Raw genomic sequence first — 27,233 nt, 5'->3', positions numbered from 1 at the left:
TAACACACATATATGTTTGCTTTTAAGGCTATTTCTGGAACACTCTGAGATAATCACAAGTAATGTTCAAAGTTGAAAATTACCTTCTAAACCACACAAAACTAAGTAGCTTACTAAGTAATTTAAGCACGGGGCAGTGAAGAAACAGACTCTTTTATTTATTTATTTATTTATTTATTACCATGAAAAAGTAGTGAGGGATGACTGCCTCGGATGGTGTAAGCTAGCTATGAATTTATCTAAAAAAATAAAGATAATTATTTAAAACTCCTAAGCAGCCAATATTAGAAAACAGTTTAACTATACAATATGATACTGCTCATACTAAGTAGTTACAAAAAAAGCGTAAATGTGAATACTATGTTTAAAAAGGGAAAACATTTTTTTGTTATTATTATTATTTGACAAATAGACAGTGAGAGGGAGAGACAGAGAGAAAGGTCTTCCTTCTGTTGGTTCACTCCCCAAATGGCCGCAATGGCTGGATCTACGCTGATCCGAAGCCAGGAGCCAGGTGCTTCCTCCTGGTCTCCCATGTAGGTGCAGGGGCCCAAGCACTTGGGCCATCCTGCACTGCCTTCCCAGGCCACAGCAGAGAGCTGGACTGGAAGAGGAGCAACCGGGACTAGAACCCGGCGCCCACATGGCATGCCGGCACCGCAGATGGAGAATTAACCTAGTGAGCCACAGCACCGGCCCCAAAAAAGGGAAAACATTTATAAGCTGCCATTAAATGGGACTGCCATGTGCTCTCACTGCAACAGCATAAAACTGTTCTGGGGAATGAGGCCAACTGAACAATTCCTGTGGGAAAAGAACGGCAAATGGGCCATTTTTTGTATGTGATTTAAAAACCATCTTTAAAACTATCTTTAATACTGTTTATTAATTAAAAGGTTTCAGATTGCTTTTAAAAACGATACTAGGGTTGGTTGGGTATCTGTTAAAGGTTCAGTCTGAGCACCTGCTGTGTGGCAGGCACCTGGCCGGTGGCTGGCAAAGGTCCCAAGATGGAAGTCCCAGGCTGGTGGGCAGAGGAAGGGGAGCACAGCTCTGGAGCCCTGGGCCCTCTGCCTAAGCAATCCCAGAACAAGCCTGGGGGTCAGATGTTGCCATTGCCATTTTGCGACAGAGGCCTCTGCTCCTGGGATGGGCTGGGGAGCCATCCTGACGTCAGCTGGGCATGCATTAGGAATGCGGAATCCCAGGCCACCCCTCAGCCCTGCTGAACCAGAAACTGCATCTTCACGAGACTCCCAGCTGCAGAAGCCTCAGAAACTGTAGCACCTGGTAGCACAGAGAACCACTCTGTTCTCAGGTGCAAAATGGGAAGGTGAACTTTAAAAAAAAAAAAGTAATGCTGACTTAAGAAAACAGAAGACATGCACGTCAGTGGAAATACAGGATGTGTTGTCCTTACAACGCAGGGAGGTGTGGGAACCAGTTCCTTGTCTTCCCCTGGGCTGCGAGTCCTCCCGGGCTAATTCATGACTTACTATGTCTATGCACGTGGGCTGTGCAGCGTGCAGTTTACACTTAATGCAACTTGTTGAATGAATGAATGAGACGACTCACTGCCCACCTCCTCCTGCTGACCCCTCTCTCCACCCAAGTCTTACACTTTTAGTGGACAACGGCAAAGGAAAAAAACAAGTCTAGAGGCAGCATTCTCATCAAGATTTTAAGGAAAAGACAAAGACAGCAAAGGATCAGGATGGCATCCATGGTTTTCAGGCTGGCTAGATGCCCAGTTTCCATTCAAAGCAACTCCCTCCGAGCCCTGCACTGATCACTGTAAATGGACTCACTTCAGACTACCTTGCAAACAGGGGCTCGCTCCCCGTCCCCCGTCCCCTCCCTTCTTTCCTCGGGGCTCAGGACCCCTCTGTCACTTCCTGCGTTAATGCAACAGGGCTGGACTCCGTGGAGGGGGGCGTGTGGGGAGCAGGAGCTACTTTATTTGCCTGCAACCCCGGGTCCCAGGAGGAATCCCTGACACAAAGTATGTTCTCAAGGAGGTGTGGTTTTCTTCTTCACGTGAAAAACAGCTGTTTATTCTACTTACAGCAAATTTGGCAAATTAAAGCAAAGCATGAGGCGTTAACTATCGCCCTATGCTCACATAGTCATGGTGGGCACACTGGCGCTGCTTTTCTGTTTTCTTTTTGCTCTGTAGACAGGGGGCTAGATTTGGTTTTCCCTGCTGAACCTTGTTGCATTCATACTGCATGTGTGTGTGTGTGTGTGTATGTATGTATGTATGTGTGTTTAAACCCTTCAAAAAGCAACTGTTAACATAGACTGTATATTTTCACCAGATTTCTTAATACAAAGGTTAAAATTACAACAGCTGCCTGGCAAGCTCCCAATTTACTCAAAGAAATGAGAACAGCTAACAGGACAGGTGTTTCTCCCCAACAGGTAACTCTAAATGCCTGCATCACAACAGTGAATTAGCAGAGGAAAGACAACTTGCTAAACACTGCTCAGTCCCGGGCACCTGCACTTCGGGCTGGTTCTTCTTGAAGGGTTCTCTTGGTTTGTAAACCAAGGCCTCACCTAAACAAGGGTCTTGCCTGGGAAGGTCTAGCTGTCTTGGAAGCTTCTTGAGCCGCTTTTGACCTTGGGGCTGCTTAGCACACCCTGCTCTACCCTGCTCGCTGGAGTTTCCCCTGGAGTTTCCCCTGGTGAGCCTTGCCCTGGGATCCAGCAAGGCAGTCAATGTCACGGACAAGCCTGTATCTAATCACACACTTGGTTCAGAATGTGTTCACTGCCTGGCACGTCACTTAGCCTTTTGCCCTAAAATAGTTACATTGTGCCACGTATAGAATTAATTTGAATGACACCATTTATAACCAAGATAGCATTTTCTCTGCCAAGCGTTGATGAATTCAGGGCCGGCAGGCTGACTGGCTGGCTGGCCCACACTCTTCCTTTTGTGGGCTTGGCATGGAACAAACTACCTGGGATCCAGATGACAAAGCAAAGGCAATCCCTGGGCAGCCGGCAGCCTGGGTCCTGCCCAGGGCAGCTGCACCAGCAGAGCCCGGGAGTGAGACAGAATGAAATTCCAAAAGGCAGACTGCGTTCAGAGTGGATGTTTAGGACAACGGCTGAATAAGAACGCGGCCTGGCCCCCAGATGCCACGGAGTATGGGCTCAGAGGCTGTGAGGGGCTTCATCTTCAGCGGACCCCCCTCCTAAACTATCACTAGGGATCCCAGGGTGTCAACACAAAGCTTTCACTCTTCGGAAACCAGGTAAACATTGGCCAGCGGCTCTCTTAGAACCTCTGTAATCAGTGTGGCTTATCTTTTGCTCCCAACTGTTGGTGGCTGTGACAACAAGGTGCTCCCCTGAGACAATGGTGCTGTTCTGTTGGAAACAGGGTGTCTGCAGACTCACCTGGTGGAGGGCCTGAGTCTTCCTTGACCTCACACACCTATTGTTTGTTCTTGTTCCCTTCTTTTACACTGGTTCATAAAGCACCTGGCCATTGTGTCTTTGGCCCAAATTACATTAGGTTATTTATTAAATCATGTGACAGCATCGAGTCCCCAGCAGATATTATAGGGCAGAAGCCAGAGCCTGTGCCATGTGACACCGATCTCCAGTTAGCTACTTGAGCAACTGCTCAGTACAGCCCAGATGTCAGGTTTATCTGAATACTTCCTAAGTACTCAACCTTACTCCTTAGATGACACTTTCCAGTCACATTCTGGGATGCCAGTTTGTTACCTTAATTTTTTTTTGCAAGATTCTTTTTTTTTTTTACAGGCAGAGTGGATAGTGAGAGAGAGAGACAGAGAGAAAGGTCTTCCTTTTTGCCGTTGATTCACCCTCCAATGGCCGCTGCAGCCAGCGCATCGTGCTGATCCGAAGCCAGGAGCCAGGTGCTTCTCCTGGTCTCCCATGCGGGTGCAGGGCCCAAGCACTTGGGCCATCCTCCACTGCCTTCCCGGGCCATAGCAGAGAGCTGGCCTGGAAGAGGGGCAACCGGGATAGAATCCGGCGCCCCAACCGGGACTAGAACCTGGTGTGCCGGCGCCGCAAGGCAGAGGATTAGCCTGTTGAGCCACGGCGCTGGCCTTTTGCAAGATTCTAAACAATGCTCTGCACCTCTAATCTCCCTTGCACTATTTACAAATAAAGCAATTAAACCAAGCTTGAATGTGCCACAGTCTACGAGACCAGAGGAAAGCAACACTTACTGCTAGAATAATTTTGGCAAGTTTAAGGCTGAGCAAGTCCGAATTGAAGTCAACTAGTTTATATAGGGTCTTCAGGAGAATGCTTCTTCTCTTAAATTTATTTCCAAGCAGGTTTCCTTCCTCTAATGCATGATGCAGTTGTGTGCAAGCAGCACAGATGGTTTCAATGTTTTCTTCTGTCAGAGCAAAGAGAGTAAGGCAACACTTACTAATCAAGGTCAAGTTTGCAGGTGCCCCAGACACAGACACTACCATGCAGTAAAAACCCCACGATCACCCCAGACATCTTCAGGTTCCTGAACTGTGTTCTCCTCTCCCCTCACCACCTCCATCTATCTCTGGCTTCCCCCTCCCCCCCCATTTCTTTGATCCATCTCCTACCAGGATGACTTAGGGTGCAGTCAATTGGCTTATCTAGAATAGTCGGCCTTTCTAAGGGACCGTTAAAGATTGAAACGACACCAACTTCACTTCAGTTGATCTCTTTTAGTCCGATTGTCCTCTACCTCGCCCTGTGCTCTACTGGGTCTCCTGGAAGCAAACAACCTGCTGGCTCCACCCTCCACTCTTTCTGGCACAGTTCCAAGGTCGGGAAGGTTCTCCTTCCCTTGTTCCTGCCAGTGCTGGGCCTTCGGGCTGCACTACTGCACGTGCAGCAAATGTTGCCTCGCATTTGTGTTTCATGCAGGCATGTGTGTTGTGTTCTATGCCCAGTACCCTCAGATCGATGCCATGCGGAGTTGAGTAGGAACAGTGTCTTCCACTTCTCTGTGTCAACAGCGCGTGTACAGTGTGAATACTGCACAGCCTGTCACACAGGTCCACGGCATCAACTTAATATAGCTGTTGATGAGAACAATGATCAATAGTCTTCGGCAACAACAGAAAACAGGGCTCCAGTATGAAAACTCACAATGTCCCCAAATGCACCGCTGTTTGGAGGTGATTATTAGAAATGAGGAGAATAAAAAGGTTTGAGTTAGGAAACGGGGGGAGAGGGGCATGGAACACCTTATTTTGTAATTGTGACTCTGAGACAGGAATTATTGAAAGAGACAGCCCTGCTAATAGGCATACAAGGGAGAACAGCAGCAGCGGCCAATGGACGTGACAGGGGACTGAGAGAAGCCAGGTGTGCTGAAACACATCCTCTCCGAAAGATCCCATCACAAAATGTAGACGTCGGGAAGCAATCTTAACTAAATACCATAACGTGCTCTTGGAAGGCCGCGTCGAGGAAGCGTGTGCCTGCAGAAGGAAACGACTCAGGCCATTTTTAGCTCTTTTCAACAATAACATCTAAGAAAAACTATTTAACCTCAATAGCTAAGGAACCTTCAATGCCTTTCAGTCATGCACTTAAATAAAGGAATTGGTGGGAAATGACTTAGACTAACTGTAAATAAAGGGACTGACTTGAACGCTATTGTATGGAGCACTTGATCTTTTTTTTCTTCTTCTTCTGTGACTGGTGGGCTTTTTCCTCAGCCCTAAATCCAGGCCCCGGGTTGCTCAGGGGCAGGGGTGGTCATCCAGGTATGTTTCCGGCACTTTTCCTTCACAAACTCTTCAGCCTGCTCATAAAGGAACTGGACAGGAAGTCTCAAGGGTGAACTTTTAAACCATCACTCATGTTAGCCCCTTGTACCGATTAGTTTGTCATGAATTCCACATAGCCCCGTGTACCGATTAGTTTGTCATGAATTCTACATAGCCCCCAGAGACCACTTGAGTCCAAGAGCAAGGAGGATGCTGCGGGGGCTGACACTGCTGGGTGAGCAGCATCACCTCAGAGCAACTTAACGGAGGATAAACCTGGCAGGTGGCACCTTAGGGGATGAGCGAGGTTCGTGTCACCAGTCACAGAACCAATCAGCCTGCTGGGTGCCTCCTGACACAAAACGCTGCAAAGAGCACAGCACCAGTGGTCAGTGCGTCTGTCCCCGTGCCTAACCTGGACCCCACTGCAAGGAACCCCCCGACACACCCAACCTGTGGGCAGTCTGTCAGTGGTCAGTGCCTAACCTGGACCCACTGGGAGGAACCCCCGACACACCCAACCTGTGGGGCAGTCTGTCAGCCTGAGAGCGTGACCAGCAGCGGATGTAAATGGGAGATTCCGGATTTTCTTTTTTTATAGGGAAAATTACAGGGACAATTGACAAGACTTGAGTAGGATTTGTATGGTACTGTGTGATAATTTCCAGATACATGAGAAGAACATCCTTGTTTCTAAAAATATGCAACAAAGTATTTAGAGATATTGGACAGCATACACTGGCAACTTGCTCTCAAAAAAGAAAGAAGTATGTGTGTGTGTGTGTGTGTGTGTGCAGGGCAGGAGTAGAGAGAAGGACAGAGATGTGGAGGGAGATAATGACAAGGCAAATATAATAAAATAGTAATATTAAGGGAACTTGGACAAAGAACATATGGGATTTTCAACTTCTCTGTAAGTCTGAAGTAATGTCAAAATAAAAGGTTTTTAAAAAGAATTTCAAAGGCTCAAGGAACCCTATCACTATTTGTTGTGCTTGAAATACTTGAGGGAGAGAGGTACCATGTTTCAGTGTTGAATAATCCTTCTGAGAAAGGAGATTCATCCTATTTCAAACCCCACATCCCTCTTTTGGGGTCCTCGATTCTCTCTGCTGGGCTCCAGGGTGAGCCAAGGCCCCAGCTCACGCTTAAAATCCTTCAGGCTGAAGATGTTCTCCCAATGAGAACTTTGTCATCCTGACTCTCAATGTCCATGGACGTTTTCCTAACAACTTTCCTTCTGAAGCTTAGCCAGACCCCACATCTGCCTCAGTGGCTTCTGCACACCTCTCCTGGAAGCAAGGGCCCGTGTTACCCTGCACATTACTATAAGGATGGAAGTTAGCAATCACAGAGGAGCAATTGCATACTCCTGGGATTCTGAGCTGCAGAGGGCTTAGGAGACGATGTGGTCATTGCACCCCTGTCTGACCTGCACAGTTTGGTGACTCCCCAGGGCCACATTCCCAGAGGACAGCAGCACCAGGACCAGAAACGCTGCTCAGGGCTCCCACATGAACCACAAGCACAGCCAAGCAGCAATGCGGAGACAAGGAAGGGTGATGTCATTTGAACCCTTTAGGCAGTGGGTCTTCTGCACCACTTCCTGTTGGGTGGCTGGGAGGGCCTCATTCCCCTACTTCACAGAGAGTGCTCCTCTGGCTACCATGCCAGTCTGCTCATCCGCGGGGCAGTCACTGAACAATTCCTACTGAGGGTCTGCAGTGTGCTGAGTGCCTGGCACTGACCTTGGCCCTGAGGCTACGGCTGCAGCCCCAGAAGAGGCTGGTTCGACTTCAGCAAAAGAATGCCAGTGGAGCTGCCGAGTGGGGAGAGAGCAGCAGGCCATCCCGAGCAGGCTTTCCCCAGTCCTGCCAGAACTGGACAATGGTCGGTCCTTGCTGCCAGCGCCAGGGCTGGGCATGTCCCAGGCCACTTCCTGTGCTGGGGGTGGCATCCCCAACAGCTGGACCCAACCTTAGGAGAGCAGGATTTGAACTGTGCAGGATGCTGGTCCAGGAGACTCGGCTTCAAGGCCTGTGGCTTCCACCGTGTCGAGCAAGAACGGCCGTCCTGGAGAGGCTAAACCAACATCTCCACAAGCAGAGGAGGTGGCAATTAGCTTGTGTCACGAGGGGAATTTTAGAAGTGGGCTCTCCTGCAGCATTTAAAGTAGGATTTTGCTCACTAAAAAGTCGGTTTACACATAATGTTGAATGCAAACAGATGACGTCAGTTGTTTTTGATCATGGTCAGAGAAATGATAGGCAAAGTGTACTAAAAATATCAGGGCAAGGAGGGGGACATATAAATAACTACGGGTATTTTTGATTTAAAACAAGAACTGTTTCTTTACCCTTTTCTAATTCATGCAAAATCGGTAGGATCCTTATATTCCAAAAGACTTCGTCTTCTTTTTCGGCGTCCTTCTCTCGCAAGTCGGCTTTTGAGACTGCAAAAGAAAGAAAGGAGGAGGAAGGGCCGTGAGAAGGAGCTGTAACAGCACGGTCGACTTGATAACCACGCGGTGCCACCGTCCCTCGCCGCTGTACCCGACAAACTCCAACTGCGGCTGCAGGTCTGCCCATCAAACCACCCCTGGAGGAACTCAGAGATCATGCAAGAAGTCCAAACCTGAAAGTGAGCTTGGGGTGCTACTCAAAGCGCTGAGATCTGCAAATGTTGATGATCACCAGGAAGGCACACAGTTTGGAGTTTATTACTATTACTATTATTATTATTATTATTATTATTATTATTTACCTAAACTTATCCCTCTAGAAAACAGAACAGATAACTACAAATAGGTAAAGAAGGATTTAGAAATGCCTCTGGAAAAATTCTCTAAACAGAAGACCTGGAAGGACTTTTTTCTTTTAGGAAATAAAATGTCCACATGTGATTACTGGGCTGGGGTCATTCACGCCAAGTGGCACTGATCCAGCTCCCTGGGAAAGCAGCAGCAGATGGCCTGCTCTTGGCCCTTTCCTCCTGTACTCTCTTGGTTCTTCTCTCTTGGCTCCTCTCTTCTTATCATCTCTCTTCTCTCTCCTCTCTGTCTCTCTCTCTCTTACAGTCTCCTCTCTCTTTCCCTTTGCCACCCCTTCACTCCGGTCTGTTGGGTGTTCCCCAATAAACTCTTTCCCTTAAAAAAAAAAAAAAAAGGAAGATGGCCCAAGTGCTTTGGCTCCTGCCACCCACGTGGGAGCCAGGGATGGAATTCCAGGCTCCTGGTCAAGCCATTGCTGTTGCAGCTATTTGAGGAGTGAACCAGTGGATGGAAGATATCTCTCTCTCTCTCTCCCTCCATTTCCCTCTCTCTCTCCATCTCTCTGTCACTCTGCCTTTCAAATAAATTAATAAAAATCTTTATAAAAGAAAAAAAACCCACAGAGCTCTGCCCAGGAGGAAAGGCCGCAGAGAGCAGCAGCTGCCCTGGCTGTGTGCTTTGAGTTAAATCTTCCTAACAGCACCATGGGGAGGCCCAAGATTGTCGCTGTTTTGTAGCAGAAAGTGCCTTGCAGAGGTCTTGAGTTATCTGCCCAAGGTCACATAGCTCCACTGCCCTTGAACTTGACCTCTATATTGTTACACCCTGCAACAAACTGGCACACTGGCAGGTGACGCGGGTGGGAGATGTAAATCCTGTTAGAACCTGCAGGTCAGGACCACATGTTGCACAGGTAGTGTTTCAAGATCTAAAACAGGGACCGTGCTGATCTGAGACGTGGGCCGTGCAGCCAGATGGGCCGGCTGTGTGGAAGCCGGCAGAGCAGCACCAGAGAGGGTCCCAGCCCGCAAGCCTCTCCCCTGCCCCCACCCAGTCTGTATTGAGTCAGGGAGTCTATGCCCTCTCAGAGTGGACCTGGCACCAACTAAGTGTCTACACAGTGGGTGTCTGGACCCTAAAACTGTCACGCCAAGACTTAGGAATCACAGGGGCAAGCTGAACATGAGAGAGAGAGAGACAGACAGAGAGAGAGAGAGAGAGAGAGAGAGATGGGTATAGGACCTGCACAGTGTCAGGTTGTTTTAACTGAAAAAGGGGAAAGGTTGACTACAGAGGTGCAGGTTTGGAGTCACTGTGTGGGTGTAGACCTCAGCTGGGCCACCTGCTAGCTGGCTGGCTTTGGGCAAGGTGCTTCGCCTCGCCTTTGTGAAATGAGGCAACAATAGTCATCTCTGAGTGCCGGGATTATGGGTTATTAATTTCTTTTATGTGCTCTTCCAAGCTGTCTAAAGCAGGTGAATTACTTTTGAAGAGAAAAGAATATACAACAAATATTCAATGTATGTATCTTAGTAAGTATCAATATTAGCACTTAATTTTTTACTGTTCATTTGTATGTTTCCATATACTTGAAAGGGAAAGCAGTAGTAGTGGGGGGGAGGGAGATCTTTCAACCTGGTGGCCAGGCTGAAGCCAGGAGTCTTGAACCCTATCCAGGTCTCTCATGGTTTTCAGGGGCCCAAGTGCTTGGGCCATCATCTGCTGCCTCCCAGGATGCATTAACAGGAAGCTGGATTAGAAGTGGAACAGCCATAGGGCCGGTGCTGTGGTGCAGCAGGTTAAAGCCCCAGCCTGCTGCTCTGGCATCCCATATGTGCACCAGTTCAAGACCTGGCTGCTCCACTTCCAATCCAACTCCTTGCTAATGTGTCTGGGCAAGCAGCAGAAGATGGCCCAAGTCCTTGGGCCCCTGCACCCATGTGGGAGATCCAGAAGAAGCTCCTGGCTCCTGGCCATCAGAGCCCAGCTCTGGCCATCACATCCATTTGGGGAGAGAGCCAGAAAATGTAAGACCTCAGTTTCTCTCTGTCTCTACCTCTGTCTGTAACTCTTTCAAATTAATAAAAAAAATCAATCTTAAAAAAAAAAAAAAAAGAAGTGGAGCAGCCAGGATTTGAACCGATGCAGGCACCCCAAGCAGGGGCCTAACCCACTCGACCACAGCAACCCCACTCCTACCCCATCTAGTATTTTCTTAATACAGTTAAAGTTAAATTCTCAGCAATAACAAGTTTAATAAAGTCCCTTCTGAATTATCTGTTTAAAAAGCAGAGAAATCCATGGGTATTCCAGAACAGCATATGTTCCTGGATTCACTTGAATCCAGAGACGGCTGAAATGATCCTCAAGCCGTCAAACGAGCAGTCCTCCAAACACAGTGCCGATGACTCCCATGAGAGGCAGGGAAGCTGGATGGGCACCTAGCCCCTAGCGCGCACGTGTGCCACAAAGGGCCTCTTTACCAAACCTTTCTCATGCTGAGAGGGGCCGGTGCTGAGAGGGGAGGGGACAGCACTGCCGCAGGAGCAGCAAACAGAAAGGGGCTGGCCACAAAGCTGTAATTAAACAGCGAAGGCCAAGGCGCTATGTCTTAATAGTGAGGTTTCACAGGATCTGTCTGGCCCATACGCAAGATTTCATCATAAAATACAAAGTTGAATTGTCTTGAGAACAAAAGCCAGTCCACGGTGGGGCCAGGCCCACAGCTGCTTATCTGAAAGCCCTTGGGGCCGGATCAGAAACATTTTGACTTGAGAAGGGCACTGTGGTATGTGACCCACCACTTTGGCAGGGTCTTCTGGAGCAGCCTCCTGCAGCAAACTGACTATTTATACTGATGGAACAAAGACTTCATGAGGGATCTTCCGAAAGTTGATGGAAAATGTGTATTAGGAAAAAAATATGCATGGATTTCAACATTTTTTGGTACCCAAATGAACCTATCTTTTCATTCCAGTTTTCTAAGAACTTGGGGAAGTTCCCTTGGACCTGGCTTCCCATCGGCCTGTGTCAGGTACTGCCACCAGATGAGCTTCAAGAGGGTTTCAACTTTCCAGCTTTGGGGGTTTTTAGAACTGCAGACAAAGGCGTGTGGATTCACCATCTCAACCCTCTCAACCCTCTGGATCCTAACTTTGACGAGTCTGCTCTAACTTCAGTAAATTACAGACACAGAGTCTCCAAGTGAGCTCAGTATTCCAGCAGTAGAAAACAGAGGCGCTGATATTCCCAGGTAATTAACCCAGTCAAAGTCCAAAGTACATGAAGAGAACCAGCATTCATCAAGTGAAAGACCAGCAGATGATAAGTCAGACAGATAATTTAATGAACGCATATTTATGATGCTCCTCGGTTTACCAGAAATACAGACTTTGAGACTGAAAAGTCAGCATTTTTTACCTTCCATGCAATATGCTTCTTAATATAATATTTCTATTAAAAAATCGGAAAAGTGAAATCGATAGCGTTGCTCATCCCAAGGAAGCTGAATTACAGGGGTGGGCCAGAACTCACAGAAGTTTCTTGCGCCCTCCAGGGTCCTGCTCAAATCTCTGAGACTTGTTTCTTCTGGATGGAAAATTAGCCAGACCCTGTGGTCGGAGAGTTCCTGTCCTCTCCCGGGAAAGGCTGTGGTAGCCGTGTCTCCCACTCCCACAGACCTTCCACCCCCCAATTTATCTGCTGTCCCCAAGTTAATGAAGAAACAGAGGCCTGGAATTGTGAGTGCCGCCAACATCAAGTTTGTCTCGGTGCTGGGGAAACATCTACTATCTCAGAAAGCACTTTCATCTAGGTCCACAGTTTGCTAAATATAAAAATTATGATTCAACAGGAAATTGGGGAAGTCGAGCGACCATCTCAGCATGTTTCTGTAGATTTTGCTGTCTCAGTGGTTACAGCTGTTAACCACAGCTCTCAGCTCTGGACACACAAACCTGACACCATGTTAGGACTGGCTTTACATGCTTTTTAGCACGTAAGTGTAAAATCCTTAGCAACAACTGCGGGCTCAGAGATGAGTCAGAAATATTTAAGATGGTCTTGCATACAACAGAAATCCCCACAGGCCACAGAAATCCTTTTTTTGATAAGAAATTGTTTTTTAAGGTAGTAATTTTTAACCTAGTATTAGTCCTGGGTCATCAAAGTTTACAGCAAGCACCTGTGTACTCATAACTGGTTGGGTCAAATATGAACAGCTGCCATATTTCTATCCTTTCCCTTATTTTAAAAAAGTAAAATGTTACCAGCCTTCTGACCCATGAGGTTACTGTTACCATACTTGCCTTTATGTGTCTACTGCCCAGAGAAGTATATACACAATGTAGGCTGCTGTTTGTATAACTTATTTTTTTCTTCTAGTGTTAGGTCCCTGCTCCTTTCCCTCAATATCGTCAGTGTACACTGGCTCAGGTTTCTAACTGCTTTATTCCATCGCATGAATACGTTCTGCATTATTTCCAGCCTGGGGGTGATGTCTTCCCAAATGAGAACCCCAATGGACTGCCTTACCATAGTAAGTATAGTTTCATTTAAGTGAGCACTGAATTGTGACCTCAAGTTGTGAACCCGAGACTGATGTAGATGTCTAATGTGGCAGCTTTGCTTTTACAACATCCCTATAGAATCCTCACGGCCTGTCATCCACAGGTGTTGGAGGCATCGCAGCTGGCTGATGGTAGGGATGGCAAGACTGCTGTTAGTCACACTGGGAGCCCAGCGCAGACACTCTCTGCGCAGGTGTGTTTCCTACAGAAGGGGGCGAGGCGTGGAGGAGTGACGAGGACCCCTGAGAATGCTAGCACCTCACCTGCTTTGGTTTCTGGCCTGCCCAGGTCCCAGCTGCCGAGGCACGATGAAGTCGTCACACACCTCTTCCCCTGGGCCCTAGGAGGAGGAATGCACAAAACACTCAGCGCAAAAGCAGAAGCGTCGTCATGGCTGGAAGTGACGGGCGTGTGCTCACTATAGCTCCTGAAGGAACCACAGAGCACACTTTAGAAGATGGGATCTGCACACTATATCCTGATTCCATCAACCTGTGATTTCTTTTTTAAAGATTTATTTATTTACTTGAAAGAGAGAGAGAGAGAGAGAGAGAAATCTTCAATCTACCAATCTACTGGTTTACTCCCTAAATGGCCACAAAGTCCAAAGCTGTGCCAATCCAAAGCCAGGAGCCTGGAGCTTCTTCGGGTCTCCCACATGGGTGCAGGGACCCCAAGGACTTGGGCCATCTTTCACTGCTTTGCCAGGACACAGCAGAGAGCTGGATAGGAAGTGGAGCAGCTGGGACTTGAACCAGCACCCACATGGGATGCCAGCACTGCAGGTGGCAGCTTTACCTGCTCCGCCACAGCACCAGCACGAATCTGTGATTTCTAAGATTAATCGCTGAAAAAGCAAGTCGTATTGGCTTAACAATACAAAATATAATTAGTAGAAAACGAAAAAATACATCCAATGTTTACTTTGCAAATAATTTTTAAAAATCAATTAAGGGTCTATACCACAAGGGGGCACTGTTTCAATGAGAAAGGACTCCAGCAAAGTTGACTCAAGAAGTCTGGCCTGCCGAAGCTGGGAGAGACCTGTCTGCCTCCCTCTCAATGGAGAACAAGTCGCAGACCCAGGTCACACAGCAGGGCCGGACCTGGAGCCCAGGTCTCATTAATCTCCAGCTGACTGCTCTTTCCACTGACTACTACACCACTGTATGTCAATTCTATTTTCAAATAGATTTATATTCTCTGAAAATATTTTCTTAGAAATATTTCAAATGCTAAAAATTAAAGGTGTATTCAAGTGACCCCCAGATGACAAGTATGCTCTCTCCCAAATAAACCACTGGCCAGTCAAGAGCAGGGTTATGTTCTCAGGCCTGTTTAAAGTCACACTGAGTATAGGGACTATTTGTCTCTGAAGGACACAACCTTCCCTTAGCTAGAGCTGACAGTTAAAAAAGTGCTTTCTTATTTTTAAGTATCCAAGCAACATTCCAAGGTAAAAATACAGAGCAGGACAGACATTTGGCATGGTGGTTAAGATGCCTGCATCCAGTTATCAGATGCCTGGGTTTGATCCCAGCTTCCTGTTAATGCACACGCCGGGAGACAGTAGGTGACGGCTGCCACCCACACGGGACACTCATATTGAGTTACTGGCTCCTGGTTTCAGCTTGGCCTAGCTCAGCAGCTGCAGGCATCTGAGGAGTGAACCAGTGGATGAGAGATATTTGTCCATCTTTTGCTCTGCCTTTCAAATAAACTTTTCAAAAGTAAATAAAAGTTTAAAACCACAGAGCATGAGAGTGCAGGTTGTACAACAAAATTTCTTTTTTTATATTTATTTATTTGAAAGAGTTACAAAGAGAGAGAAGGAAAAGCAGAGAGAGAGAGAGGTCTTCCATCCACTGGTTCATTCCTCAGATGGCTGCAATGGACAGAGCTTGGGGCGATCCGAAGCCAGGAGCCAGGAGCTTCTTCTGGGTCTCCCATGTGGGTGCAGGGACCCAAGGACTTGGGCTATCTTCTACTGCTTTTCCAGGCCATAGCAGAGCTGGATGGAAGGTGGAGCAGCTGGGACTCAAACCGGCACCCATGTAGGAAGCTGGCACTGCGGGCAGTGGCTTTACCCGCTATGCCACAGCGCTGGCAACAACAAAATTTCTGATGGCCATCAAATATATTTGCTTTAGACATCACAAAGGATGCACACACACGAGGTCCTGGTCACCTGTGACCGCGAATGTCCAGTGCTTCAATTCCCTGAGTAGTGAGATTCCCCAGTGAAATGGTCAGCACTCCACCAGGGCCCTGAGGATTAGCTTTTCCAAATATTACTTTTTCTATAAACAGGTTTTTGAAAAAATGTTGTTTATCTATTCATTCAAGAGGCAAACAGAGCTCTCATCTGCTGGTTCATTCTCCAAATGCCTTCAGCGGCAGACACAGGGCTGTGCTGAAGCCTGGGGCTTGAACACCACCCAGGAACCCAATTACTTGAGTCATCACCAGTGCCTCCCAGGGTCTGCATTCACCGGAAGGTGGAGTCAATAGTCAGAGCTATCAATCAAACTTAGGAACCCCAATGTGGCATGCAGCTGTCCCAACCAGCCTCTTACCTGCTTGGCTGAATGCCACCAGAAACTTGGCCCTTATAAAAAAACCTTGACTTTTAACACTTCCTGTTACAATAAAATAACAAAGCAACTCCTCCTCCCCCTAAAAAGTCCAATTCATTAATAATCTGAAATAACTGCTTTACTCTTACACACCACAAAAACTCGGATCTCGTAGCAAACTTCCCTGACCAATCAAAGAATAAGGGGAGGGAGTCTTCTCAACGAAGACCAACATGAAGGAGATGAACCTCATCAAAAGGTAAAATACCATTCGACAGGGTGCCAGGCCAAGGGCGTTTTCATACCAGTCACTGCTAGAAGTGAGAACAAACTTCTCCACAGAGGTATGGCCTTCCTTTCAAGACACACACTTTGTCCTCAATGACTGCTGAAGCCAAAGCAGGCAGTTTCCAACTTAGTGCCTTCCAAAGTCTGCGAGCCACTCTCCCCGAGGTCATGGCTAAAGAAGAGGTTGCCTCCATAAACACATCCGTGTATGCCCCCTTTTATAAAAGAAAAAAACGGGGAGGGGGGAAGGGTTCTGATTGTTTGTAAAAGCTTGGCAGTGCTGGGTGCACCTGCCAGTGCTCACGAAGGGCCCGGGGCTGGGATGAGCCACTGCTGTGGCTCTCAGCAGGGTGCAGAGGTTGTAGGCTCTGGACGCCAGCTGCCTAGCTTCAAATCCTGGGTCCAGCGCTTAGCGTGGGCAAGTTAATTGGCTTTAGTTTCCACATCTTAAAACCATGGCGGCAATGTCTCCTCTTAGTGCAGTGACTGGCACATTGGAAGAACCTGGTAAGCTGTCAATATTATCCTTCTCTATCCTCTGAGTCAACATGCACCTGTCTGAGCTGTCCAGCGATGGATTTTGTTGAGTCACAGAGCCCAGAAGGTGTTACCTTGGTGAGGTTTAAAATCATCTTTGAGGAACTTAGAGCCTAATATTAACCTAGAAAAGTCCAACAGGATCTCCAACCGGGTGCTAGATGTGCAATTCCGCGGGATACAAGAACTGCTGCTGAGAAGGAAGTGATTAATGAGTGGGAGAAGTGGACCACACGTGGGCCTTCGAAGGAAGCTGAACTTGTGAATGACAACAGCACTCTCGGAAGGTGAGCGGCCTGGGTGGAGGCGCAGAGGGGCCTGGGGAGCCTGTGCTACGTCTGGGGCAGGGATGCTGGCCTGGGGCCCGCGAGAAAGGCACAGAAGGTTTCCACCAGGAAGTACTGAGAGTGACTGCCTGAAACTGCGGGTTGAGCAAACAGACCTGATACAGGTTCTCACACAAGGATGGGGCTTGGGCAACCACAGGAAACCTGGAGACAGGTAAGGAGGCTAGATCTTTCGAGGTATGTGACAGCGGGGCTGCAGCAGAAGGCACACGTTTCAGAAAACCTTTGCAGTGAGGCGCTGCTAGGACTTGGCGGCAGATTTCAGGGAGGGGAAAGAACAGAAGGTGCGCCTGGAAGAACAGGACGGCAGAACTGCGCAGGTTAGGGAGTAAGCTCAAGCGTCGGCTTCCTCATCCCTATGATTTGAGGGCGTGGTAAACAACTACGCCCAGCACGGGGTTCCAGTGAGGAGCACGCGCTATTATGTGACGGGCTTGGCAGGTGTGCAGGCGCACATGCAGTACACGCAGTACACGTCAGCTGCTGCTGCTGCTGTCGTCACTGACAAACTCCTGCAGTTCCTTCCGCTGCTCCTAGCAGGTCACGGTTTCACAGCTCTGCCGGCCGGCCTATTCAGCGTCAGTTCTCCTGGACCCCTTACAAAGGCTGGGACCCGGCACTGAGCTAAGGCATGGCCTCTGAGGAGCACAGAGGAGATATCCTAAGTGGTGCAGCCTTAGGCCATGGAAGCCGTTCTGATGGTCGCGTCGCCGTGGCCCGTTCTCATGGGTGTCTGTGTGCACAGCTAGAGCAGATTGTGCCCGTCCACACTGGCCCTCTACTCACTCTTATTAAATGCCACAGGGTTGTATTTGGCAAAGGGCTCCTGCCTATCAGACGTTTTTAGATCCTGATTTAGTCATCCGGTATAACTGTTCTTCCCAGCTTCCTGTTCCATGCTATTAAAGACCATGATTAAATTTTTTACCATGATTATTGATGCATCAAAATAAAACATTTCCAGAACTTATTCCTTAAAGCTCTTCTATAAAATTCTTCTTAGAAACACAACAAGCGTTTTATTAGTTAGGACACCTCAATCCACAAATAACAAAAGCCTAACTCTGACTTTAGGCCTAAGTGGAATTTATTGGCTTGTACAACCCAGAGTGGATGGGGAGGGTGGGTTTTAGGTATGTCCTTCCAAACAGGATGGCGAAGGTTCTTTGGCCAGGGGTCCGCAAACTTTTTCTTAAAGGGCCAGATCACACACATATTCTATACTTAGTGGGTCAGGTGGCAAAGTCAAGGTTATTAACCATTCAAAATGTAAGGATTAGGGTGGACATTTGGTACAGCAGTCGGGCTGCCGCTTGGGACACCCCCATCCCATGCTGGCATTCCTAGGTTTGAGTCCCAGCTCTGCTATCCATTCTGGCTTCCTAGGGGGCAGGGGGTAATGGCAACAGTAACTAGGGCCCTGCCACTGACATGGGCGACCTGGATGGAATTCCTAATTCTTGGCTTTGGTCTGGTCCAGCCATGGCTGTTGCTGGCATTTGGGGAAGGAACCAGAAGATGGGAGCTCTCTCTCTGTGTCTCTATCTGTCTCTCTGCCTTTCAAATGAATTAATAAAAATTAAAATTAGTAATGATTTTAAAATATTTAAAACCATCTTAGCTTGAGGGTTGAAAACACTTACATACACATATACACACACAAAACAGGCATATGGCTAAACTTGGCTTCTAGGCTTTAACTTTTTAAATTTAGTTTTATGAATTTTATTTATTTGAGAGGGAGAGACAATGCTGTCATTTGTGGTTCACTCCTTCAATGCCCAGAGCTGGACCAGGTCTCCTTCATGGTGGCAGGGACCCAACTACTTAAGCCATCACCTACTGCCCCCTAGGGTGCATGTTCAGCAGGAAGCTGGAATTGGGGGTGCAGCCCGGATTTGAAACCAGGCATTTCAAATGGGCTGTGGGTGTCCCGACTGGCATCTTAACAGCTAGGCCACCCCAGCTCCTGGGTTTTATGTAGTTTGTTTGCTCTTACTTTAAAGGAATTACAAAAAAAAAAAATCAAGAAAGATTTAGAATGAAGAAACAAAGCAACAAATTTATTTCCACTTTGGGAAAAAATTACACATAAGGAAACAGAGAAGGAAATGTTAAAGGATGCTTATAAGAAAAGAAATCTTTAGCAAATCCTGAACTTTTCCTTGCCCTAAAGAAAAAGACACTTTATTTTTAGATTTGGGTTCAAGTTGCAGACTCAAGTCAGGTGGTAAATGTCTTAGGCTTTGTAGTCACGTGGTCTCTGCCACAAGACTAAGCTCAACTGCTGCAGGAGTGTCCACTCAGCCACGGACAATGAGTGAGTGTGGCTGTGTTCCAGTAAAGCTTATTTCACAAAAGCAAGTGATGGCCTGGATTCGGCCGGTGGACCTTAGCTTGCTGCTGATCCTTGCATTAACATCTCTCAGAGACTTGGAGTGCAACTTGAGCATGCCAGCGCCGGGATAGGTGGAGTGCTGGGGAGGCAGTGGCTCCCTTGTGTCATCCTGGCCCACAGCACCAGATAGAACGTTTCCAGACAGATGATCACTTTTTTAAAAGACTCATTTATTTACTTGAAAGGCAGAGTCATAGACAGACCGGGGGGGGGGGGGGGGGACTAGGAGATCGTCTATGGGCTGGTTCACTCTCCAAATGGCCACAAATAGCCTGGAGCCTGGGCTGGTCCAGGAAGAACTTAGGAGTCCAGAACTCCATCCAGGTTTCCCATGTGGGTGCAGGGGCCCAAGTACTTGGGCCATCTTCCAATGCTTTCTCAGGCGCATTAGCAGGGAGCTGGATGGGAAGCGGAGAAGCCGGGATTGCAACTAGTGCTCTAATCTGGGAGGCAATGGCTACACCTGCTGTGTCATAATACTGGCCCTACCACTGTTTCTCAAATACTCATCTTAAAAACAGAATGCTAGTCTAGGGTCTGAGTTGTGGGGCAGAGGATTAAGCCGCTGCCTTTGATGCTGGTGTCTCCTATCAGAGCACCAGTTCAAGTTCCAACAGCTCCACTTCCAATCCAGCTCCCTGAGAATGCACCCGGAAAGGCAGAGGAAGGTGGCCCAAGTGCGTGGGCCCCTGCATGCGCGTGGGAGGCCTGGATGGAGTTTGGGTTCCCAATTTCAGTCTGGCTCAGTCCTGGCGGCTGTGGCCATTTGGGGAGTAAACTAGTTGGATGGAAGATCTCTCTCTCTTCGTGTTTCTCCCATCTGTCACTCTGCCTTTCAAATAAAAATACACGTTGAAAAAACAGAATTTTACTTGAAGAGTTACACATAGACACAATGAAATTAAAGGACATACTTTTAGAGTGATATCTACAAGGAAAAATTTTCAGAAAGTTCTCCAAGATCCTTGTTGTGTTGGGTTATAGCCTAGGATTTAAACACACACACATACACACACACTTTAATCTTTTTCAAGTATCACTAACTGGTTATTACTTAAGTTGTCTCTCTAAGCTTGATTTCCAGACTGCTCTGTAGCTAACCAGGTTAGCTTAAATGAGCTAACCGTGAATTCCCTCGGCGCAGAGTGAAAGCCCAGCTTCAGGCCTCCCTTAGCATTCATGCAAAGCTCCACAGTGGCAGGCACCCCACACACGATATGCCAGTGCCGCCCAGGGCCCAGGGCGTCGCTCCTGCGGCTCCCCGCTCTCCCTAGCTCACACCCACAGCCGCAGCACCCGGCTCCAAGGCACAACCACTCCCCCACCCCACAAATACCCCCCCTCCCCCGCTGCTTGCCAGGGGTTTCCTCCGCCCCAGGTGCTCCCCGCCATCCCCTCCAGGGGTCCTTCACATTGCTGGGGGCAGGCTTGCCAGCCTGCGTGGCATTTGCGGCAGGGCAGCGTCACACGCAGGCACACTGATCGGCCCTAGGCTGGTGGCCTCAGGGTAGCCCTGGCACCATGACTACCTCAAATCCCCCCTCCCCTAGCGGGGTGGGGGTTGGGGGAGAACAACGCTCTGTCCCTAAGGAAACTCAACCTTGGAGCACCACCACAAACCCCACCCACTCCCGGAAATCCCTGATCATCAAGCCAGAGTTGGGCGTCAAGCCAGAGTTGGGCGCTCTCTCTGATTGCTAAACTCTTTTCCTCTGTTTCCTCTCCAGCCTCCAGCACTGGGGTGGACCACCGAGCAGTGCTTCCAAAGCTTTCACCAGGACACGTACACAAACGCAGATTCTAAATTCAGCAGGTCTGGGCCCCAGGAGGCGGCATTATTTTCTTTTCTTTTGATTTTTTTTAAACTTTACTTGAAAGGCAGAAAGAGAAAGGGAAGGAGGGAGGAGAGAGAGAGAGAGAGAAAGAGAAGGGAGAATATGAGTCCCTTATTTGCAGTTTCATTCTGCAAATGGCTGAATGGCCGGGGCTGCTCCAGGCCAAGGCCAGGAGCCCAGGACCCTGTCCAGGTCTCCTACAGGAGTGGCAGGGGCCCAAGGACCTGGGCCGTCTACCGTTCCATTTCCGAGTGCATTAGCAGGAAACTGGATAGGAAGTGGAGCAGATACGGGTTGTCCAGGATGCCCTTGTCCCAAGGTCAGAAGATGCCAGACGCTGAAGATGCCAACGCTGCTGGGCTGGGGACCACCTGAGCAGCATGCCCTGACACATTCGTAAGCATCTCATAGGTAGGAGTCTTTTTAATCTCTCCACCCCTCCAACACGGAGCTAGCTTTGCCTACCCAGGGATGCTAATCCAATGGACGCTGTCCCATAAAGTAAAAGTGGCCTCTACAAAATCATTCTCGCCAAAGCTTGTTTTGTCTAAATGGGAAGTTTCTCAATCACATCATCCTTAAAAAGAATAACGACTTCACTGCTTTTTGAAAAAATGCCATATTTATTATTATTTCCAAGGCTAGGCAATATAAGAAAGTACAAAGAAGAGGCTAAGAAAATCATCCAGCATCCCACCACCCAGAAATCAACATCATTAACATGCAGTAAACATCATTTCAGACATGTTTTTGGATATATTCAGATAAAAAGACAGGAGAATTAAAAAACAACAACAACAACACAGAAGGCTGGGAGGGAGGGCAGGCAAGTGGATCCATGTACGTGGTACTCTATCACCCTCGTTACTAATCATGAAGCATCATTCGGTGGATATATTTGCTTGAGTTTAAGAGAGAAACAGAAACTGAGGTGAGACTGAAGGAACTGCAGAACTTCAGGTGAGCGGGTCTTCCCGAGAGAGAGAGAGAGAGGATGCTAAAAGATTTCTCTAAAGTTGAGGAAAAAAAAAATGAGAAACATTAGGAGGCTGAAACTATTCTTTTTTAAACTGCGTATTTCAATTTTAGGCTGTAGCTGCTGATACAAATCTATTTTCCATTATGAAAGCGAAGAAACCGGTCCTCACACTTCCTCCCCAGCACCAGTTTGGGTTATTTATACTGCTGCTACGCTGTCAAGGTTTCTGTTCCACAACCACCAGGGCAGAGCTGTCTGCTTTTAATTCAGCCAGAAGCGAAGGCCATACTCACCGGGCGTGCTTTCACCGAGCGAGCGCTTCACTTTTGACTCGTCTAAGGTTTCCTAGAAAGTGTGTGAGAAGACCACCCACGTTTGAAAGTGTCTGTTGGAAAGTGCTTATTCTACTGAAGGACACTGGTGACGAGATTCTTGGGTCATCTCTTCTTATGCTTAGGATTTCACAGAGGTGGCTCCGCTGTGTTGTCAGCGAGCGATGCCGGAGTGATGCCAGGGGCCAGCCTGCCCTTGCCTCCTTTGATGTGACTTGCTGGTTCGGCCTGAATGGTCACAGGATACTTCACTCCATGTACCCATCCGGTCAATAATTATCAACTACGGACTAGGGGGCGCTCCAGTGCTGAGCATTGTGGGAAATGTCTTAGTGTGGATTATTCCAAATGAAATATAGGCAGAGACACAATATGTCCACGTCAGTCTTTATTCCAGCAAGTTGTCTTCTACCACGTCTAGAGACTTTGCTCATTCTTTTTGTTCTGATCTCTTCCATTCGCCATGGATTGCTGTGACTGCTGAGTGAGTTAATACATGCAGATCAGGTAGAAGAGAGCCTGGCACTCAGTCAGAAGTGAGACAGCGCCAGGAGAGGCAGGGGAGGAGGAGGGGACTGGCTCCCTCAGGAACGCGAGTTTTCAGTTTCCGTGTCTATCCCAGTCTTCCTAGTCATTCTCACAGTACTTTTGCTCTTCCTTATTTGGCTTCCTCTAGGCTGTTCATCATGTCGCACTGCATTTTCAGCTGTTGGTGTTTTTTAAAAAAATGTCTAATACAGCTTTTCTCTTTGAGTGTATACATTTTTCTTTGATTTCTGTTTTTAGTACTGTAAGCTTATTTTTTCATCTCCTTGGGCTTATAATCTCTAATATGAATTCTCGCAACCCAAAGAACAGCTCTTTTTAGTTTTTTTTTTTCCCCCCCAGGGAATGATCACGTATTCTGTAATTTCTCTGAGACGATGGGAAATTGTTTTACATGTTTGCATGTTTTTGGAGGGTCACATGTTCCGTCATATGTTCTTTACATATCCAGGCTTGAGACCCATGTTAGTTCTCGTCCTAGTGGGACTCATCTTTAAAGGGAGCCATTCATTGGTTGAAGCTGGATGGGATCCACAGAGGGAGAGAGCTGGGGTACTCTGTGTTCTGGAACATCCAGCCACCAAATCCACTATTTTTGTGGACCTGGGAGTGGCAGTTCCCGTGGTTTGTGTGGAGTGGGTTGTGCTGACTCACAGGAAAGTTGCTGTAAGTGGCAGGGTCCTTAAAGTCCCATCAATCAAATGATCTCTCTGAAAGCGCGCGCACACGCCTGAGCGCGCGCATGCACACACACACACACATACACTAGCTGGCTCACAAGCAGTGAGGCAGGGGCTACCTTCAGCCCCAAGCATCCCTCTGCCTCTTGACTTTGTGATTCAGACCCTGAATTGAGAGCCGGTGGGCATCCCGACTTCTCCCAAGGCCTCCCACAGCCTCAGACCTCATCTCTGCAAGCAGACTGTTAGGTACACCTTTCTGAGCTAGGATTCACTTACAGTGAAATCTGTTTCTTCCCCCAAAGTCTCAAGAGCTATGTGTCCGCTCTCAAAGTACCCCCGCTATCATCTAGAGTGCAAGGAGTTGGTAGGATAATGAGATTATATTGATTACAATGTTCTAAGTAACAAAAACCTAACAAATGTCACCAAAAGTCCCTGTCCAAAAAAAAAAAGAAGAAGAAGAAGGAGAAAGGCAAAGTGGGCATTGTGTACAGTGGGTCGAGCCACCATCTAGAACATCCAGATCCCAAATCAGAGTGTCTGGTTCGAGTCCCAGCTACCCTATGCTTCTGATCTGTATTCCTGGGAGGCAGCAGGTGACGTCCAAGTACTTGGGCTCCTGTCATCAACACGAGAGACCCCAGTGAAGTTCCTGGCTTCAGCCTAGCCCAGCCCTGGCTGTTGTGGGCATGTGGGGAGTGAACCAGCAGATAGAAGACCTCTTTTTCTCCCTCTCCTTCTCTCTGTCACTCTTTCAAATAAATGAATCAGAGAGAAAGAGAGAGAGGAGAGGGAGGGGTGAGAGAGAGAGGAAGGGAGGGAGGGGGGGAGGGGGGGAGAGAGAGAGAAAGAAAGAAAGAAAGAGAAAGGAAGGAAGGAAGGAAGGAAGGAAGGAAGGAAGGAAGGAAGGAAAAAGAAAAGAAAAGAAAAGAAAAGAAAAGAAAAAGAAAGGAAGGAAGGAAGGAAGGAAGGAAGGAAGGAAGGAAGGAAGAAAGAAAGAAAGAAAGAAAGAAAGAAAGAAAGAAAGAAAGAAAGAGAAAAAATAATAAGAATGGTAAGAAAGAAAACAGAGCAAAGAAGGAGGGGGAAATAAAGGCAGGCAGGAAGAAGAAGTAGAGAAAGGAAGCCCGGCTCACAAAACAGAACGGTCTACAGTGTTGATGTGATGGCTCCAGACACAGGTAGATCTAGGGGTTTATTTCTTATCCTTGAAGCCGATCAGCATCTCCATTCCTTGGCTCTGTTTATATACACTTCCCTCTCAGCATCTCCCTGCACAAGGCAGTGAAAGGGCTGGTGTTACTCCAAGATCACGTCATTCCTATTGCTTGTGACCTTGGAAGAAGACAATGTTCCTCTGAAGATCCTGGCAAAAGTCTCAGGGAGGAACTCAATTGGCCTAACTTGGATCATGTGCCCATCCCAGAACCAACTGCTGAAGCTGGGGGTTGGAGGTCTCTGATTGGCCAGCCCTGGGTCACATGACCAGCCCCAGGTTATGTGACCCACTTCAAACACAGACTGAGCAGTTTATTATACAGTGCAAGGAGGCTAATTCCCCAATGGAAATCTGCCAGGCAGACAAAATATCAAGCCCCAAACTGCCTTATGTTTAGGTGGAGTATAGTTACAGTGGGCGTCGTGGTGCAGTAGGGTAGGCTGTCTCTGGGGATGCCAACATCCTACATCACACATTGACTTCAGTCTTGGCTCCTCCACTCTGATCTAGCTTCCTGCTATTGCACGCAGGGGTGGGGTGGGCAGAAGATGGTGGCTCAAGTGCTTGGGTCCTGCTACCCATGTGGGAGGTCCAGATGGAGTTTTGGGCTCCTGGCTGTTGGCAGGCATCCAGGGAGTGAACCAGCAGATGGAAGATCCTTCTCTTTCTCTCTCTTAAATACATGAAAATAAACATTATTTTTGCAAAATAAAAGTTTGTTGTTTTTTTTTTAAGATTTTATTTATTTATTTGAAAGAATTACAGAGAGGCAGACAGAGAGAGAGGTCTTCCATCTGCTGGTTTACTCTCCAAATGGCAGCAACGGCTGGAGATGAGCCGATCTGAAGCCAGGAGCCAGGAGTTTCTTCTGGGTTTCCTATGCGTATGCAGGGGCCTAAGCACTTGGGCCATCTTTCACTGCTTTCTCAGGCCATCAGCCGAGAGCTGGATCAGAAGTGGAGCAGCTGGGACACAAATTGGCATCCATATGGCAGAGGCTTAGCCTACTCCGCCACAGCACCGGCCCCTATCCTTGGTTTCTAGTCTTTGCTGCTTTCTTTGAGTTTCTACAGAATGGCTTTGCTTTGCCATCTTAAGCCAGAAGCTCCCTTTAAAAGCTCTTCATGGCAGCACCACTGAAGGCATTTGCACGTTTACAAATGCGACTTGCACGTGTTAGTGGTTGTTCCACAACCTACAGTGGGGGCTGCAGGGAGGTGAGAGTGAAGGGGCACAGTCACTTCCACTTTGCAGATTAGAAGCCTGAGTCGCTGAAAGTGCTAAGGAGACCTGTCCAAAGGCACACAGCTCAATCAAGTGGCTGGGACAGAACCAACCTAAACCCAGAGACGCTGGCTCCCGGCAGAGCTCACGACTCTCCACAGCAATGGATCCACCCCAGGCTCCATTTCCAGACCATGACAGGGTGAGCGACATCTATGTCGAAAGCTTCCAGGGGTTTTGAAGAAGCGCCATAGAGGGGTCGACCAGCTGGGTCCACCAGCTGGCTGGAGACGGACCCTGGCCCCTTTGGTTACCAGCGGCTTTGGTCCAATGTATTTGGAAACACAAAGCAAGAGACGGTGGAGCAGTGCCGTGGAGCAGGCCTGCCAAGTCCAAATGAGTCACCAAACGGACCCACAGAGACGCGGGTAATGGGCACACGGTGCGAGGGGGTGGCTCTGTGAGTGTTTGGCACTGTGTCCTCTGCAGGAGGGTGAAGTGGCCCCCAACAGCTTGCTGCAATGAAACCTTGCTTGGCAATCCCATCACCAGGAGCACAAGGTCAAAACGCTGGTCCCTCCCGTCTCTGAGCTACCCCTCGTGTACATTCAGGGTGTGTGCATCAGGGCAGCCTCACAGAAAGAAACCGCTGCTTTCCCTCCCCAGCCAGAGACGCACTCAGCACAGAGGCGTTGCTCCTGTGCGACACCAGCCCGTGGGAGCCCGTGCTGGGAGCCGTCCCCCCTTGCTCCGTCCCCTCTCTGCCATCTGCCCAGGCTCCTTCTTGGCCTCCCCTCACCTTGGTCCCCTTCTCCCTCTTCCCATCCCGCTTTAAGGTCTGAAGACGAACAAATGTTAATTGAGGGTAAGGGCTCTGGCATCAGAACTGGGAATCCACCACTGACGAGCGGAGCTCATTTCTTGGAATTCTTCGCTGAAATGTTTACAAGAAACAATTATCAAGTGTCCCAGACTGATTCATAAATGTAATTGATGAGAGGATTGCTAAGAGTTTCCACTTTCTGGTTTGTTTTAATCCTACTGTATAAACTTTAATTTTGGCACCACTTCCACAACATTCCACCCAGCGATTAAAGGAGGTAAGGATTCAGGAAGCAAAAATGCTGCTGGAAGTCGCACTGGCCAGGGTGGACTGTGAAGGCAGCTCAGACACAACC

The 27,233-nt window shown here is 48.1% G+C and overlaps 1 protein-coding gene across 4 annotated transcripts in view; it reads right to left on the bottom strand.

Annotated features, from left to right (window-relative positions):
• Nucleotides 1–27,233, bottom strand: part of ARMC2 (armadillo repeat containing 2) — a 120,651-nt gene that overhangs the window by 58,724 nt on the left and 34,694 nt on the right. For all 4 annotated transcript variants that reach the window (XM_062186584.1, XM_062186587.1, XM_062186586.1 and 1 more), the window contains 3 exons: nucleotides 13,355–13,431; nucleotides 8,110–8,205; nucleotides 4,215–4,390 (listed from right to left, as the gene is read on the bottom strand). In XM_062186584.1, coding sequence (XP_062042568.1) covers nucleotides 4,215–4,390; nucleotides 8,110–8,205; nucleotides 13,355–13,431 — 349 coding nt within the window. The remainder of the gene's footprint in view (nucleotides 1–4,214; nucleotides 4,391–8,109; nucleotides 8,206–13,354; nucleotides 13,432–27,233) is intronic.

The sequence above is a fragment of the Lepus europaeus genome, chromosome 3, assembly GCF_033115175.1.
Source record: "Lepus europaeus isolate LE1 chromosome 3, mLepTim1.pri, whole genome shotgun sequence".
NCBI classification, from domain to species: domain Eukaryota; kingdom Metazoa; phylum Chordata; class Mammalia; order Lagomorpha; family Leporidae; genus Lepus; species Lepus europaeus.
This window is presented reverse-complemented; position numbering and strand designations above follow the sequence as displayed.